The sequence below is a fragment of the Leptodactylus fuscus genome, chromosome 1 (assembly GCF_031893055.1).
Source record: "Leptodactylus fuscus isolate aLepFus1 chromosome 1, aLepFus1.hap2, whole genome shotgun sequence".
NCBI lineage: Eukaryota > Metazoa > Chordata > Amphibia > Anura > Leptodactylidae > Leptodactylus > Leptodactylus fuscus.
This window is the reverse complement of record NC_134265.1, coordinates 340,564,152-340,582,442: the sequence shown is the minus strand read 5'-3', so window position 1 is coordinate 340,582,442 and position 18,291 is coordinate 340,564,152. Positions and strand designations below refer to the sequence as shown.

General features: G+C 42.1%; 1 protein-coding gene across 1 annotated transcript in view; it reads left to right on the top strand.

Annotated features, from left to right (window-relative positions):
* The first annotated feature begins 951 nt into the window (after positions 1 to 951).
* The window catches only part of GUF1 (GTP binding elongation factor GUF1), a 40,697-nt gene continuing 23,357 nt past the window's right edge, over positions 952 to 18,291 (top strand). Inside the window, exons 1-6 of the mRNA XM_075261602.1 lie at positions 952 to 990; positions 3,189 to 3,481; positions 5,264 to 5,375; positions 7,842 to 7,990; positions 8,258 to 8,338; positions 15,101 to 15,178. Of these exons, the coding sequence (XP_075117703.1) occupies positions 3,290 to 3,481; positions 5,264 to 5,375; positions 7,842 to 7,990; positions 8,258 to 8,338; positions 15,101 to 15,178 (612 nt within the window). The 5' untranslated portion in view covers positions 952 to 990; positions 3,189 to 3,289. The remainder of the gene's footprint in view (positions 991 to 3,188; positions 3,482 to 5,263; positions 5,376 to 7,841; positions 7,991 to 8,257; positions 8,339 to 15,100; positions 15,179 to 18,291) is intronic.

Here is an 18,291-nt window from a genome sequence, read left to right as displayed (position 1 = left end):
GGGTGCCCTAACTCCTAGTTCCATGTTCCATTATATGCCATAGTAATATAACTGTTGAGGGTTGCCTGTGGAAGACTTCAATAGTTACATTGGGATTTTTCCATGAACTGTAGCATTGCAATCATTGGTACAAGCAACCTAAAAATACCAGATTTGAGCCCCAATGGGGCAATGCAGGGATTTAAAAAAAAAAAAAAAAAAGATTTTAGAAAAATATTATAAAAAATGAAATCTCCAAGTGAGAATATGACCAAACTATTAGAATAGAAAAAAAAAACATTTATGCCATAGAGTGAATTCCCATAGCAGAAAAAAAAAATCTAAATGGCTGAATTGCCGTTTTCTCGCACTTCGCTTCTTCAAAAAGTGGAATAAAAAGTGGTCAAAACATCAAACAATCCCTAAAATACACCAAAGTTTTAGACCAAAATTGCCTGTAGAAAGGATTACTTATACTGTATGTTCACACCAGCATCTGGACACCGTTAGCAGGTTTCCGTCCTCTACATGCAACAGACGGTGAACTGTCATGCGAGTCCGGCCGTGAGTGTATTGTGTGCTCCGCAACGAAACCGTTTTTTTAAAACCGGACACAGAGTACTGCATGTACGACTCTGTGTCCGGTTTAAAAAAAAAAACGGTTTCGCGGCGGAGAGCATAAAACCTTCACCGGCGCTCACGGCCGGACTCGGCATGACATGTTGTAGAAGACGGAAACCTGATAACGGAGTTCAGACGCTGGTGTGCACCCAGCGTAATCCGTTTCTGACCCAATTGTCCCAGTGTCACTGTAGTGTAGTGTAGTAAGTGCAGTAACATGTGGAGGAGAACATATTTCTACCAGTATTAGGAATTGAGAAGTCTGTCTACGGTTTCCCTTTTAAGTACATTGATGGCATTGCCGCTTTAAGGTGAGCAGTGCGCGGTGCATGCCGGGAGCCTGGCTGTCACATGGAGTACAGAGAGTGTAGGACATGGTGTAGTAGGAAGGTGAGTGACCGAGCCGGGCAGTAGTGGTGACCGGAGCCTGTGACTACACCCGCTGCAGTGTCACCGCCGGGCTCAGTATACAGGGGGCGCTGTGTGACACAATACCCGCACCGCATACATTCTGCCGGATAGCGCCACACTTGTATTGCGACTATACAGAAACCAAACTAATTTCATTTTTGTGCTAAACTTTTTTTTTTTTTTTTTTAATGTTATACAATGGTGAAAACTTTATGCTTAAACTTCTGTGCACTGCTGTGGCATCAGCATGAAATTCCAGAGCTCAGCCACTAGAGGGGGCTAACTGTTTACAGCATTTAAAGGGGCCTTCTGTCCCAGACACTTATAATAATACATTTTATTTATATAGCGCCAACATATTCCGCAGCGCTGTACAATTAGTAGGGTTCAAATACAGACAGAAAGATACATTACAAAGAAAGTCATTTCACACAATGGGACTGAGGGTCCTGCTCGCAAGAGCTTACAATCTATGAGGTAGAGGGGGTGACACAAGAGGTAGCAGGGGTGGCATTGCTTATACAGAGGTCAGACAATTTTGTAATAGAGGTTACAGTCATTACACAAACATAAAACTGTATGAGCCGTCACCAGTCGTGTCCTGTAACATGTGGATGGAGCTTGGACATATAAAGTTAGCCTGAAATGGCATCATATCATGTGGGGTAATGTGGGAGCGGGGACAGAGGAGGGTTACATTTTGGGGATTCTAATTATAGTACGGAAGGGTTTACATTAGGAATTGTTATAGGATGCGTCTTTAGTTTGCACTTGAAACTGTAGAAATTGGGAGTTAATCTGATTGTCCGGGGTAGAGCATTCCAGAGAAGTGGTGCAGCTCGGGAGAAGTCTTGTATACGAGCGTGGGAGGTTCTGATAATGGAGGATGTAAGTGTTAGGTCATTGAGTGAGCGGAGAACATATGGCAGGTCCACAGGTTGTCCAGTCCCTGTGGCACATGATCAGTGCGGGCCCTGTTACAGATTTTGTATTTGGACCCAGGAGCTTCAGGTTACGCCTCTGTGTCTAGGCTTACACTTCTTTCATATCTGCATCAGATTTACACGACATAGAATTTATGATACTGTAGGAATGAATGGTCTAATGAGAGAGATTGATCCTGTTATGTAAAATGGAGCGAGTCTGGTATCTGCTTTGCAGGACTCTTTTGTCTGAGATTTCTGCTGGACTCTTATGCAGGTGTGAACATAGCCATAGTCTCACATCTGATATCCTGCGCGCTGGGTGGCTAGGTTACTGAGGCATCCATCCGGGATACCTTCCAACATGTGTGTGCCCGTTTTAGGAACTGACATTGGAATACCCACTAAACATTCTGCTGACACCCACTTTTATAGATATTTGCATAAGCTCTGCTCACTTATGTAGCAGTTTGTGGGATAGTCCCTTGACAAAAGGGCAATGATGTGACGAATATTGTTCACAAGTCCTATTCTACTTAATGGGACCATTCACAATACCTGCAGGGCATCAGCAGCCTTACTACCAGCGTGCAGTTGTATATTTCTGCTTACGATATCAGATTGATTTGGACAGTACTCCTGGACATCCCCTTTAATCCGTACAACAGAACTCAGGCCCTTTAAGGTGTACATGGGAATAATATTGAACCATTTTCAGACACGTAGATAATGGATTCCTATTAGAGATGACCGAGTACGTATTAGCCGATCCGAACAGCACGCTCGCATAGAAATGAATGGACGTAGCCGGCACTCGGGGGGTTAAGCGGCCGGCCGCCGTCAAAGCGGAAGTACCAGGTGCATCCATTCATTTCTATGGAGCGTGCTGTTCGGATCGGCTGATCCCAACAGTACTCGCTCATCTCTAATTCCTATGACATTCTGTATGACGCAATTCAACGGTGCTTTTTGGGAAATTCCATCACCCGCCATAGCAGGCAGCAGAATGAATCCCTTGGCTGGGAATCCTGTTTTATCCTCAGTGTATATAAAGCTCAGTGCACACAGATGTGGATGTGTAACAGCAGCAATAAAGCGTGACCTCTGTCTTTCTATTACTATCCGTCTGTTGTTCTGATCCTATGACTAATGTACAGTAGAGTGTATTATTATTACTATTAATTATTATCCAGTATTACTAATGAATTTTAACATTTTGTTATTTTTCTTGTTCCCCATTCTACCCTTCATTAGAGAGATGGAGTGTTCTTGTAATAAAAGGGTTAACCTCACTCATTGGGCTGCGCTACACGTATGAGGCCTTATCCAGGAGCCGCCGGACTCATCGTGGAGAAATGTTTGCTGTAAACCCTTGTCGCACTATAAAGTGTCTACATCTGTGGAGGTGGAAGCATCAAGTCTGTGCCCTCCATAGACACCCGACAAGGCAGAGATGGCCGAAATCAGCCCTGCGGGGAAATCGCTGCTTGTTACAGACTTCTCATCCTACAAATCTACCACAGGTGGCGCTGTATAGTTCTAAAAAGGTGAAATCCTATTTATTGTTTATGGCCTATGCTGATGGTTCGTCTCCATCTGCGGAAATCTGTATATAGCCGTGACTGTATTGTGTATTGTATGCTCTGTACCTTGTTCTTCTGGTTTGCTGAATGTTGGCTGACCCTGCTTGGTGTGCAGGGTCCCGTCTCTTCTTCATTGGTAGGTGTTATGGGAAGGAAATTTAGCAATGTTGGATTCTAAGGTTATATTCCCGGACACTAACTGATGTTAATGTGTCCATCCTATCACTCAGACACGATTTTTTCTAAATACCAACACTGTTCAAGCGGCCATTTTCCCATGGCCTGTGGGCATGTGCAGCCTACTCTGCCCAAGGCCCGAGGCCTACAAGTTACAAGCCACCGCCGGAAGAAGAGGCTGCTGACGAAGATGGAGGCAGCGCTGGAGAGAGTTCTCTCGCATCATTGGGGACTCCCCCAGTGCTGTCTGAGCACTGGGGCCCACCCCCAGTGCTGCGAGAGAGCTAATTTGCATACCGACAAGAACCGGGATCGTAGGCGAACATTGGCACGGAGAAGACGATGAAAGGTAGGAGATGAATAGCCTTTATTAAGGCTATTCCGATGTGGTACTTAAAAATCGTGTCTGAGTGATAGGATCCCTTTAATTAGCATCAATTAGTGTCTGTAAGTGTCCCTTTTTTTTTCCTGCTTCCTGAGCACACACAGAAAAAAAAAAAACGGACAGTAATAACATACGCCGCCCATCCGTTACTGTCTGATACCCATAGACTTTAATGTAAATATCTAACGGACTCTTGATGTCCGTCATGATTTTTTTTTTTTTCATGGACACACAAGTTCTGCATGTCAGATTTTTTTTTTGTCCACAAAAAATTTAAGACATGACGAATTTGGTGGAAATCGGACACTAATGGAAACAAGATAAAATCCTATTGAAATGAATGGAAATTTTAACAGATTTGTGACGGTTCTGCTATTGTCCGTTGCTAAAATCTTGTAACAGACGCTAGTAACGGACACTACTGACGGCCACCAATGGTAGTGTGAACGACCCTAAAATGCCTGCCTATTGTCCCCCTGGCAGAGCGTTGCTGGCAACAATTTATTCCCTTCTTTCCAACAAAACAACATTAAAGCTCAGCTGCAAATGCATCCTTATGGGGGCGCTGTGCTCTACTATCTCTCTTAGTGCCATAGTCTTTCAATGGAGCATCAGGACACTTCACAACCACTTCTGGTTTTACATCTTGCATAAAGGGGATTGGATTGCCCCCATTCTGGTGATTAGTGAGGATCTGACCACATGGACCCTCACCAATCTAGCAGCTATAACTAATGGTAACTCCTTATGGTTAAGTCTCCTTTCAAGGGTGCTAAAAATCAGCCTATCACCTCACCTATCTACCACAGTGACACTGGAGCCCACATAAGGTATGTTCACACTAAGTTTTTTGCAGGCGTATTTTGACGTGGAATCCGCTTCAAAATCCACCTGCAAAAATGGCTCCCATTGACTTCAATGGGAGTCACTGTTTTTTTTTTTTTTTTTTTTTTCCGCAAGCTAGTAGCGGAAAAAAGAAACGACATGACCTACCTTGCCGCGAATTCCGGATTCTCTGCCGTGTGAAGGAACCCATAGACACCTGCAGAGAGGTCTGCCAGTTAAATGAGGCGTCTAGTGACTACGGGGATGATGTGTTTAACCAGCGCCACATACATTTGGGAAAGATTAAAAGATGAGTCTGTTTTGTTGCGTAGATGTAACTAAGCTTTTGTTTGTTTCAGGAAAGAACTGACATATCAGAATATGAGGTTGAATATATCAGGAATTTTAGCATAATTGCACATGTGGACCATGGGAAAAGTACCCTCGCAGACAGACTGCTTGAAATTACAGGTATGATCATATATTCCTCATTGATACATCCCACTCCTATTCACACAGTGTGACCTTGTGACGTCAGACCTCTCCTATGTATATGGTTGAATGTGAAATCATTCTTATGCAGGTTCCAGGAATTGTAATATTGATGAACTATTCTTAAGGTCGGCCATCGATATTAGAATGCATGTCTGAGCTTAACCACTTTACAATGTAGGGTAGATTGGGCATTAGTTTTGACAGCTTTTTGTCATATTTTCCATCACCTCCTTCCAAAATTCTGTCAACATAGGTACGTGAGGGCGTATTCTTTGTGCGAGCCTAGCCCAGGTCCCAGCAATGTAACACAGCACTGACCGGAAAGGGGTTAAAGAACAGGCTACAGCAAAGTGAAGGGCTGGGCGATAAATTGAAAATAACCATAACCGAACCTCAACCAGAATAATCAGCATGATTTATTTTTTTCACAGTGGTTATTTCAGTTCGGTTATTACAATATTTGCAGTTTTGTTAGGACCATACCAATAAAACAGTGTTACTTACCTCCCATGGGCTCCGGCGTGACTCCCTGCGTCTGTCAGAAGGGAATTGCACTGGAGCCCAGGAGAAGTGAGCAACACTGTTTGTTAGCTCCCCTCCTCGGGGTCTCCGCTTATTATACTCTGGGGTCTGAAGACCCCACAGTAGAATTATAGCAGCTGAGTTCGGTCAGAATGGGTGAATCTTGCAAGACAAATCCTGCAAGGTTCACCCAACACTCAGTCATACTGTATAAGGGTGTGGTTCAAAGGGGTGTGGCCTAAATAATTACCATTAATTGTAAAAAAAAAATATTTTTTTTTGTAGATTGGGAGCCCCATATAGGGATATACATATAGGGATCACAATGTACATTTTTTTTCCTATCAGTATGTCTTTGTAGAATGGGAGGAAATCCACACAAACACGGGGAGAACATACAAACTCCTTGCAGATGATGTTCCTGGCGGGATTCAAACCCAGGACTCCAGCGCTGCAAGGCTATAGTGGTACCCACTGAGCCACCCATTAATTGTAATTAATTGAGGTAAAAATGTCTGATTAATTTTTATTTAGGTCCTAATAGCCCAGCCCTAGTGCAGTGGCAAGCACTGCACCCCCTTTTTAGGCCTGTGATGCCATGTTTATTGGTCACTTGGTCTTTTTTTAAACTCAATCCAGTTCAAGTGACTAGATTTGAGCTGCAATACCAGACATTGCCCCTACACAATGTACCTAATGGCGCTGTGACATGAGATGTAATGAATATGTGGCAGCACTCATCCAACCAGAAATGCAACGGAAATGCCAGTGGTTTCCCCATAGGTATAATTATAACAAAAAGTCCGCAGAGGAACTTTGTAATGGCACACCGGGTCTTCATGAGCCAAGGACTTCGGCATTACCGTATATAATCGAGTATAAGCCAAATTTTTCAGCACAGTTTTTGTGCTGAAAAAGTCCCCCTCGGCTTATACTCGAGTAAGCAAAAAAAGATATATATATTTTTTTCTTTAGGAGGGTCTATGACCAGCCGCAATATCAATGTATAGAATCTCCCATAAAATAGTGGGGAAAAAAAGAAGCTTTAATAAAAGTTGTAAATCCCTCCTTTCCCTAGAATACATATAAAAGTAGAAAATGACTGTGACACACAAACACATTAGGTATCCCTGTGTCTACTGAATATAGGGGATCTGCAGTGCTCCTGCTCCATCAGGAAGGGGTTAATAGGAGCACTGCAGATCCCCTATAGTCAGCCAGGCCGAATTCCAAGTGGGGGAAAAAACCCCAGTCCTCAAGCTCAGGGAAGGGGCAGACAGACAACCAAAACACCCCCTCCCCTCCCCCAGTAACTACTGCACCCAAAAACTCCGACCATTTTAATTTTTTAAATTTTCCAGTAGCTTCTGCATTTCCCCCCCTCGGCTTATACTTGAGTCAATAAGTTTTCCCAGTTTTTTTGTGGTAAAATTAGGGGCCTCGGCTTATATTCAGGTTGGCTTATACTCGAGTATAGACGGTATATTATTTAGATAGGAACAGAATACTTTATCACATCATGAGTGGTGCAGGTTGGATCTAGTGGGCTGCAGTCCGCATCCTAACATGGAATGGGATTCAGGGCATACCTACATTTTTTGGTGTGTGCTTCATATCATCCTCTATAACAGAGAACATACAAGCTACCGTATGAGTACCGCTTATAGTCTAGTATGGTATATTTTTCAATGGTCGCCATTCGAGTAGGGGCTCAGGACTTCACACTCCATCTAGGCCACATCTGGGGCATCAGGAATCACCCCATGAAATCAGCCGTGTACCCATATATGATTGAAAGCAGTATACACAAAATGAGTAATGGTAGGATTTGCAGTGACTTGACTATTTCGGGAGAATTCTGCAATGTAATGCCTTACTCTAGGAATACTGCACATCCATGTATCTTGCTCCTTCCCACAGGGTGTATTCCAAAAGCTGCCTCCAATAAGCAAGTTCTAGATAAGCTACAAGTGGAGAGAGAGCGAGGGATCACCGTGAAAGCGCAGACCGCGTCTCTATTTTACACCTACGAGGGGAGGAAGTATCTCTTAAACCTGATAGACACTCCGGTGAGTCTATTGTGACGTTTCATTGCTGTAGTTTATATTCATGGTCGTCTTGTGGATGTGCAGATGCCGGGTGAGTTCTATCGAATCCGACAGCTGCTTAGGTTTTATGCACAAGTTTGATCCCATCGAGCTCCTGGGATATAAGGCCCGTGCTGAAGTATACAGATACACAGTTTTTCTGAATTTATCCTGTGTTCTTCCAAGTTCCATACATTGTGCGGCAAAAGTTTTCGCTTTGAGAATTTTGTACATTCTTTTCTTTTCTAGGGTCACGTTGATTTTAGCTATGAAGTTTCAAGGTCTCTTTCTGCCTGCCAAGGTGTACTATTGGTGGTCGATGCAAATGAGGTAATATAGTATATAGATAACTAATGAATTATGATATTAATGTAAATGCAACCCATGATTTCCAGTGTTAACACTTGGCTGTGATCTATGTTTCTCTTGTACAGCACCCTGAATTTCCCCTTTGTATATAGCTGCATATACACTCACCGGCCACTTTATTAGGTACACCTGTCCAACTGCTCGTTAACACTTAATTTCTAATCAGCCAATCACATGGCAGCAACTCAGTGCATTTAGGCATGTAGACATGGTCAAGACAATCTCCTGCAGTTCAAACCGAGCATCAGTATGGGGAAGAAAGGTGATTTGAGTGCCTTTGAACGTGGCATGGTTGTTGGTGCCAGAAGGGCTGGTCTGAGTATTTCAGAAACTGCTGATCTACTGGGATTTTCACGCACAACCATCTCTAGGGTTTACAGAGAATGGTCCGAAAAAGAAAAAACATCCAGTGAGCGGCAGTTCTGTGGGCGGAAATGCGTTGTTGATGCCAGAGGAGAATGGCCAGACTGGTTCGAGCTGATAGAAAGGCAACAGTGACTCAAATAGCCACCCGTTACAACCAAGGTAGCCAGAAGAGCATCTCTGAACGCCGCACAGTACGTCCAACTTTGAGGCAGATGGGCTACAGCAGCAGAAGACCACACCGGGTGCCACTCCTTTCAGCTAAGAACAGGAAACTGAGGCTACAATCTGCACAAGCTCATCGAAATTGGACAATTGAAGATTGGAAAAACGTTGCCTGGTCTGATGAGTCTCGATTTCTGCTGCGACATTCGGATGGTAGGGTCAGAATTTGGCGTCAACAACATGAAAGCATGGATCCATCCTGCCTTGTATCAACGGTTCAGGCTGGTGGTGGTGGTGTCATGGTGTGGGGAATATTTTCTTGGCACTCTTTGGGCCCCTTGGTACCAATTGAGCATCGTTGCAACGCCAAAGCCTACCTGAGTATTGTTGCTGACCATGTCCATCCCTTTATGACCACAATGTACCCAACATCTGATGGCTACTTTCAGCAGGATAATGCAATGCCATGTCATAAAGCTGGAATCATCTCAGACTGGTTTCTTGAACATGACAATAAGTTCACTGTACTCCAATGGCCTCCACAGTCACCAGATCTCAATCCAATAGAGGAGCATCTTTGGGATGTGGTGGAACGGGAGATTCGCATCATGGATGTGCAGCCGACAAATCTGCGGCAACTGTGTGATGCCATCATGTCAATATGGACCAAAATCTCTGAGGAATGCTTCCAGCACCTTGTTGAATCTATGCCACGAAGAATTGAGGCAGTTCTGAAGGCAAAAGGGGGTCCAACCCGTTACTAGCATGGTGTACCTAATAAAGTGGCCGGTGAGTGTATATCAAAAATTCTGGCAGCCCTTATAAAGGGAAACCTGGTGAAAATAGATTTTGTAACTCTCTCTAACTATGGGCTAGTTCACACGGGGCACGGTTATGCGTATTTTGGTCTTGATTTTGACTTTGGTAGCCACATCAGAATAGGGCCAAAATGCCCCTGCCATGACTCGCGGCTTCCGACAGTCGCGGCTTCCCGCTCCGGAGTAGGCCCAAATGAATGCCGGGGCTGAATTAGTCATGGAATCCGCATGAAGAAGGAGCAACTCACTTCTTTTTTCCGTGAGCAGCAAAAAAGTAAGCTAGTGGTCTAAATAGACCTCTAATGTGAAGGGGCAGATTCTGACGTGGATTCAGTGCCAAAATCCACCCCCTCTTGCCCTGTGTAAACGATCCCTAAGTGTGGTCTGGGAGAATCTGTCCCATACAAGTACTCTATTGCCAGTGTGTACAGATAGAGCTGTTGCTAATGGGGTTCAACTACCTAGGACAAATGTTATATACTGTCAAGATCCCAGTAAAATAAAAACAAACAGATTACATCATTAGCTGAAGACATAGATGAGAGTGTCATTTTTATATGCAGCTTGAACTGCTGCTTATAAAGATCGCAGCTATTTGAAGTGACCTCGCACTTGGCAACTGCTATATCTGTATAGTAGTGGGGGGAAAAAAAGCGACATGCCCTATCTTCCTGCGGATTCCGCCGTGACCCCTAAGACTCAGGGATGGGGTTTAGTAATCAAGGGCAGGGACTGATAAATAATGCACCAAACGTATTAAAAACCATGCATTTCCTAACTAATATGTGCATCCTGCTCATTTTAGATTAAGACTGACATACCGACATAAGACTGACATACATAACTATTGTGGCTGGCCATAGACCCCCCCCCCCCAAAAAAAAAATATATATATATATATATATATATATATATATATATATATATATATATATATAAAATTTTTTTTTTTTTTTTTTTTGTTTGACTCGAGTATAAGCTAAGTACTTCAGCACAGTTTTTGTGCTGAAAAGCCCCCCTCGGCTTATACTCGAGTCAAGCAATAAAAAATAAAAAAAAAATTTTTTTGGGGGGGGATTGCCTATGACCAGCCACAATAGTTATGTATATAATCTCCCATGAAATAGTGAAAAAACAAAAGAAGCTTTAAAAAAATAAAATAAATAAAAGTTGTAAATCCTTCCCTAGAATACATATAAAAGTAGTAAATGACTGTGAAACACAAACACATTAGGTATCCCTGTGTCTACTGAATATAGGGGATCTGCAGTGCTCCTGTTCCGTCGAGAAGGGGTTAATAGGAGCACTGCAGATCCCCTATATTCAGTAGACACAGGGATACCTAATGTGTTTGTGTTTCACAGTAATTTACTACTTTTATATGTATTCTAGGGAAAGGAGGGATTTACAACTTTTATTTATTTTATTTTTTTTAAAGCTTCTTTTGTTTTTTCACTATTTCAGCCAGGCTGAATTCCAATTGGGGGGGGGGGGGGGGCAGTCCTCAAGCTCTAGAAAGGGGCAGACTAACCAAAACACCCCTTCCCCAGCACCCAGCATCTACTGCACCCAAAAACTTGAAATTTTCCAGTAGCTGCACCCCCCCCCCCCCTCCTCAGCTTATACTCGAGTCAATAAGTTTTCCCAGTTTTTTGTGGTAAAATTAGGGGCTTATATTCGGGTCGGCTTATACTCGAGTATATATGGTGTTTTTTTTTTTTTTGTTTTTTTTTCCAAAAGGTTTTCTCTTTTGAGCATTTTGCACATTCTTTTCTATTCTAGGGCCATGTTGATTTTAGCTATGTATATTTCCAGGAGGAATAACAGTACATAGAAATTATACCGCAGGCGTTTTTTTTAATGGTGAACACAAGTATTCAGTGAAACAAACATGTCAGTGACCGATCCTCATTAAAGGGGCTCTATCAGCAAAATCATGCTGATAGAGTCCCACATATGCGTGAATAGCCTTTAAAAAGGCTATTCGGGCACCATAAATGTTATATTAAATTACCCCCAGTTTTAAAATAACACACTAAAAAAGAATGTGATCTACTTACGCATCGTGCACGCTGGGCGCCGTCTTCTTCATCCACGCCTCCTCTTCCTCCGATGTCCTTGGGTCCCGTCTTTCTCCGGCGCTCGCGAACGGACATTGATAAAAAAAATGGCCAGGGCGCCTGCGCAGTAGCCGTAGTAGAAGCCGCATGCTACTGCGCATGCGCCCAGGTAATGTCCGTTCGCGAGCGCCGGAGGAGGATGGGACCGGAGGACATCGGAGGAAGAAGAGGCGTGGATGAAGATGAAGACACACCCTGAATGCCCGCCCACCGTGCACGTTCGGTAAGTTGAGCACATTCTTTTTTAGGGTATTATTTTAACCTTTTCGCTGCCAAGGGTCTCTGGAAATTTTGCACCTCCAGTAGCCAGAGCAATTTTCCCAGTTTTGAGATGGACAAATCAAAAGTAAATTGCAACATTAAAAAAGCATCCAACCTCCCCATACCTATATATTTTCTTAAAGTAGACACCTGCAGCATTGTCAGAATGCCACTTGGTACTGTATACGAACAGGCACCTTCATGCAATTTTGATTTAAAGTGAATGTTTTATGAAAAAATGCAAATAAATGTATATTAGTTGTTAAAAGCGGAAACCAAACAAAAAATTAAATGCACCAAACCTCCTAAAAATAAGAGTTCAACATGTGCAGAGTTCATACATATCACTATGGCCTGCACCCGCATGCACGTGTCTTCAGAAAATCGCTAGAACTGGAAGGAACAAAATTCTGCTTTGAAGCTGGAAATGTTAAAAAAGTATCATCCTATAAAATGTAGGGATTACACACCGTGAAAAGTAAGTGAACCCCTAAACCCTATATATTTTTTGAAAGTAGACAACCTGAAGATTACAAATGTCTTAATGGGTCATCGATAGCCACATCCTCCTTCATGCAACTTTGCGACCAACACAAATAATTTTTTGAAAAAATACACTAAAACACATATTTGCACCTAAAACTCATGTTCAATCTCACATTCATATACAAAATACTTTTAAAATAATAGCTTATGGTGTATACAATGTGTATATATACTATATGTACCGCAAACATCAACTACAACAAGAGCTCGGACTCCCAAAAACACGAATACAGAAGACAAGCAAGATTTTGCTGTTGTTCACTAATATGTTAAAAAGCTATACTGCACCTACCAAACTGTGACTGTGATACCAAAATCTAACTTTTTTCAGAGTACACAGCATACCGTATATAAAAACACAATTTAATAGTTTATATATACAACCACCTTCATTCAACTTTGCTGCAAACAGAGATGGCTAGCAAAAATTGCGCAAAAATTCAAATTTGCCACTAAAGTGCGGCTCAAGAAATCCCTTTCTGCAAACATAATGTACTGTCCATAAAACTGCAATATGTGAGGAGTTCATACAGACCACACATGTATATATTTACAGGGGCGGGTGTTAAAGAATCGCCAAAATCACAGAAATGCGCCATCCCATTTTGTGCATGCAAATTAAATAGGACTTTACATAAAAATGTTATTTTCCATCCCCCTATAATAATTTTAGCAATCCATACGTTCATCTCTAGTGATAATCGTTATTACTATTATTTTAGTGTGTAACGGACATCACTAGAGACGTATTTTACTGTAGAAAGCTCAGGTATAGACAGGACAGGGATTGGGTGAAATGTAAACTTTATTTGCGACTTTATGTATATGTTGTGTAAGTGTTTGGTGCAACTTTTTTTTTTTTTTTGGCTCTGCAACCTGGACAATGGTAAACGTCTGGGTCACAGCGCCAATAAACTTCCTGGTTATGTTCAGGAGGTATAACAGAAGAATACCCCACTAGAAAAGCTCAGGGGGGAATTACATTATAACTGTATGTGACAATCAGAGACAAATGTATAGTATACTCTCTGATTGGCAGGAGAAGGGTTAATAGGGACAATAGAGTCCCTGCCACTCCCCTCCTGCTGGCACATACAAGTTATGCAGAGAGTCAGATCGTTTCTCTATCTCTCTCTCTCTGCTGCACTGCTCCGTGTCCCTCTTCCTTTCTTGTTAGATCGCAAATTGCTTGCTTAGACAGGGGGGGGACACTTTGGAGCCCTATGTCTTTGGACTGCATCAACATATCTTGATGCTTTCAATTGCATTTTAAAGAGGAGAATCTCATCTTTAAAATGATATCAAGAACTCGATGATTGGATGTACAGTTTTGGAGCAATTCACTGTTGAAACGCTGTCGGGAATTGAGATCTGCAGTTGGATCTCAATGCCAAATAGTGTTTTCAACAGAGAATTTCTCCAACATTGTACATCCAATCATCGAGTATCATCTTGATATCATTTTAAAGATGAGAGTCTCTTCTTTAAAATGCATTTTAAAGCATCAAGATATGTTGATGCAGTCCAGAGATATCGGCATTAGTAGGGAGGACGTACTAACTACGTCCTCCGCTACTGAAGTGCCACCTTGGGAGCACGTACAGTGTACGTGCCTGGCAGCGAAAGGGTTAAAACTGGGGGTTAATTTAATGTAACATTTACGGTGCCTGAATAGCCTTTTTAAAGGCTATTCGCGCATATGTGGGGCTCTATCAGCACAATTTTGCTGATAGAGCCCCTTTAAGGGAGCCGGTCTCCAGAACCCAGCCTGTCCACCCTGTACATAGATAAGTTAGGGTCACCTGAATTAAATCTTGTTTTCCCCTTGTGAGTTGATGCTGAGATATTGCTATTTTTTACATCATTTAAATTAGTTTTTTAGAGCAATAGGGGCATTGCTGCTTACCGCTTTGGAGCAATGACAACTCCTTCATTGCTCCAAAAAGCCCATTTGCATATCAACAAATAAAATGACATCTTGGCAATGGTAGCACTGATTCACAAGGGGAAAACTCAGGTGACCTAGCTATCTGCAGGGCTGGGTTTTGGTGACAGTCTTATGACACAAGCAATAGGGTGTGTTAGGAAAATCTGATTGTAATTCCTGCTTGGGTCACAGACGGGGATGGTCGTACGGAGCTGCTCAGTATGTTGGTGCTATATAAAGTAACAAGCATACAGTCCATAATAAAGCTTTGTTATTCTATAAGAAATCCTGTAGTATAAAAGATCAATGTGGTAAACGATGACTTAGGTTGTGTGTGTTGTTCCTTCATTTATATTCTGGCATGGCCATCACATAAGATGTAAAGTTCCTTTTCAATTCTTACTGAATGACAGTAGTTGATATCCCCGGAGGCCTAGTCATTTACCGGATCACCAGGTTTGATGTTGTAATGCATTTAGATGTTTCAATATTTGTATATGTAATTCTCTTTTTTTCCTTTAAGGGTATTCAAGCACAGACTGTGGCAAACTTCTTCCTCGCCTTTGAAGCACAGCTTTCAATTATTCCTGTGATAAACAAGGTAAAGAGCTTACAAAGCCGAGCCGCCATCAGATTCCTTCATTGTCGCTGCAGATAAAGCGGTAAACAGCGCCGGCACTCCTGCTGTTCCAAGTAAAGATAGCTCATCGAACTAGCTGTGCATTAAATGAAGGCATCGTGAAGATGAGCAGGATATGTCCTGAACTCGCTCGTCTTTGTTTCCCATTTCCAGTCCTGGAAATATGAAGTGTACAGCCAGTGATCCATTCCTGACCCTCTCAGTGTAGAAATACAAGTACTTGCTCTCTGCTGTTTGTTCATTCATTTGCACACCCCATGATATGTGTTGTGGGTTTTATTCCTTCATTTATTTTCTGGCGTTGCGATCACATAAAATATAAGGTTCCTTTTAAATTATTACTGAGATAACAGTAATGTATATCCCTGGAGGTGAATATGGGGGCAGAGACTTTAAAGGGGTATTCCCACGTCGCATACTCACCAGTCTTCACTGCTGTAAAATCTTCTTTCTTCCTGGTTTCTTGTGTCATTTGGTGGGCGGGGTTTCACATGCAACCTGTCGTTTAGCTCCGCCCCAAAATTAGCGTGTAGCTCCGCCCACCATATAGCGTGATCCTATGGGGCGGCTGAAGGGGCTGTGATGTCATCAAAGATCCTTAAACACTATATGCACAATATTGGACTATGAAGTACAGGCAGGAGCAACTCCATTCTGTGTTACATACAGAGACTGCCTGTCTCTGTCATAATGAACACAATTGAATTAGCTAGCCTGATAACTGGGAGAACAGAAGAAATGAAAGCAGCTCCTCTCCCCTATCTGAGAGCAGGAAGCTAGGTCACGTGGTGTAGACACAGGAATAGCTAGATACACAGGCTCGCTCCCGTGCACTTAGCCCCTCCTCCCTCCCCCCTGAGAGCAGCAGATACATCACTTGACTTTTGAGCAGATAAGTCAAGGGCTGTGTCAACAATGAAATGAATAAAGTAAGATAGTGGACAAACAAAGCAGTTTTACTGAAGCAATGTATTTAGGAAAAGTCTTACATTCACATTAACAAGCAGTATAGATAGGATCCTTGTGATGGGACAACCCCTTTAACTACTGCCCTTTAATTCCTCCCTGCTGATGTCAACTAGAATTAGATAAAGATAGATCAGGCTTTCTCCACCTTTTTAGAATGGAGAAACTTATCTTAACTTATCTTAAAATTAGTTTTAAAAACCTAGTAGAACATTAGACTATATACATATACAGTGGGGCAAAAAAGTATTTAGTCAGTCACCAATAGTGCAAGTTCCACCACTTAAAAAGATGAGAGGTGTCTGTAATTTACATCATAGGTAGACCTCAACTATGAGAGACAAAATGAGAAAACAAATCCAGAAAATCACATTGTTTGATTTTGTAAAAATTTATTTGCAAATTATGGTGGAAAATAAGTATTTGGTCAGTAACAAAATTTCATCTCAATACTTTGTTCTATATCCTTTGTTGGCAATGACAGAGGTCAAACGTTTTCTGTAAGTCTTCACAAGGTTGGCACACACTGTTGTTGGTATGTTGGCCCATTCCTCCATGCAGATCTCCTCTGGAGCAGTGATGTTTTGGGTCTGTCGTTTGGCAACACGGACTTTCAACTCCCTCCAAAGGTTTTCTATAGGGTTGAGATCTGGAGACTGGCTAGGCCACTCCAGGACCTTGAAATGCTTCTTACAAAGCCACTCCTTGGTTGCCCTGGCGGTGTGCCCACCCCTTTTCAATAAATTTCGGCCGCTTCGCTTGCAAGGTGCAGAAACGTTCAAAAAGACGTTTTTTGGTTTTTTTTTTGTTTGTTTTTGGCGCAAACTGCAAAAGATGAGCGTTTTCCATAGTGAATCTGCCTAATCTGTATCTCTTTCGAGAAGCTGTAGTAAGCAATGTAAAATGTAGTAGCAAGTGTCCCTTTAATGAAGTTAAATCCCTAATTGTTAAAATGGCCCCTTGACAATAAGATCACCAGGAAAAATTTAAAGTGTATCTACAGTTTTTGGGCGAGTTTTTTTTGTTGGGTGAGCATTTTTGTAATATACTTTCTTATCCTATCTATCTTCCTTTTTTTTTTTTTTTTTTTTTTTCTTAAACTCGTTTCATTGAGAAAGTATATAACAAATTACAGTACAAGAAAAAACAAGACATAAGAGATGGCAAAGGGTACGCAATCCAAAGCAACTTTGGACCAAAAAATCTTGTCCAACAGAACACGAACCGAACACCATGCTGCAAAGTCCATATTAGTAATTGAAGGCTTGCAAAAATCATCCAGTAGAAAGTCCAAATCCAGAAAGTCGAGTCCAACCTGAGGAGGACGAGAGTAGAAAACAAGAGAGAAAACAGAAACACATGTACAGGAACATACACATTACCCCAAATGCAGTATAAGCATGGACCAGAGTCACCCCTTCTAAGGGACAAGCGCATTCAGGGCAGAGCGAAAAGAATGGTCAGTATACAGGGTCAAGGGAGAGTCACATTACGGGCCCCAAACCTTACAACATTTTTGAGGGCAGCCCCTGCCTTTATATACCACTTTATTATACGGGACAATGGAGTTCACCAGCTTCCGCCACATGGGGAGGGAGGGGGGTCTAGGAGCCATCCATCGCAGAGCAATCGCCTTCCTGGATAAGAAAAGCGATTCCCGTAAAAAGATACGTGAGTGTTGCGGCCATACCTTATCTTCCTTCTTATTATAAGACAGGCTGCAACGTTTTCCCTAGCAAACCTCTGTCTTAGCTGTTACTAAGGAAAGTCCGTACACAGATATATTGCAAATAGGCCGAGCTGAAGCATTTATCAAAAGGGGAATGGTCACTTCAAATGGTTGTATTTTTTGTTTTGTAGAACTTAGAAAAATGGTTCTTGTATCATAAAAAATCTGAGCTTCTCCTTGCTTTCTTATGATACCAGAACCATTTCTATAGGTGGTATATAACCACAGATACAGCCATTTGAAGCAACCATCCCCCTTTGATGCTTCAGCTCTATATACTACATTGAGTACAGATGTACTGACAGAATCGCCCTGATATTGCTTAGTTAGATCATTGCTAATAGGAATTTTACAGCCTGTTTTTTTATTAAAAGAAAGT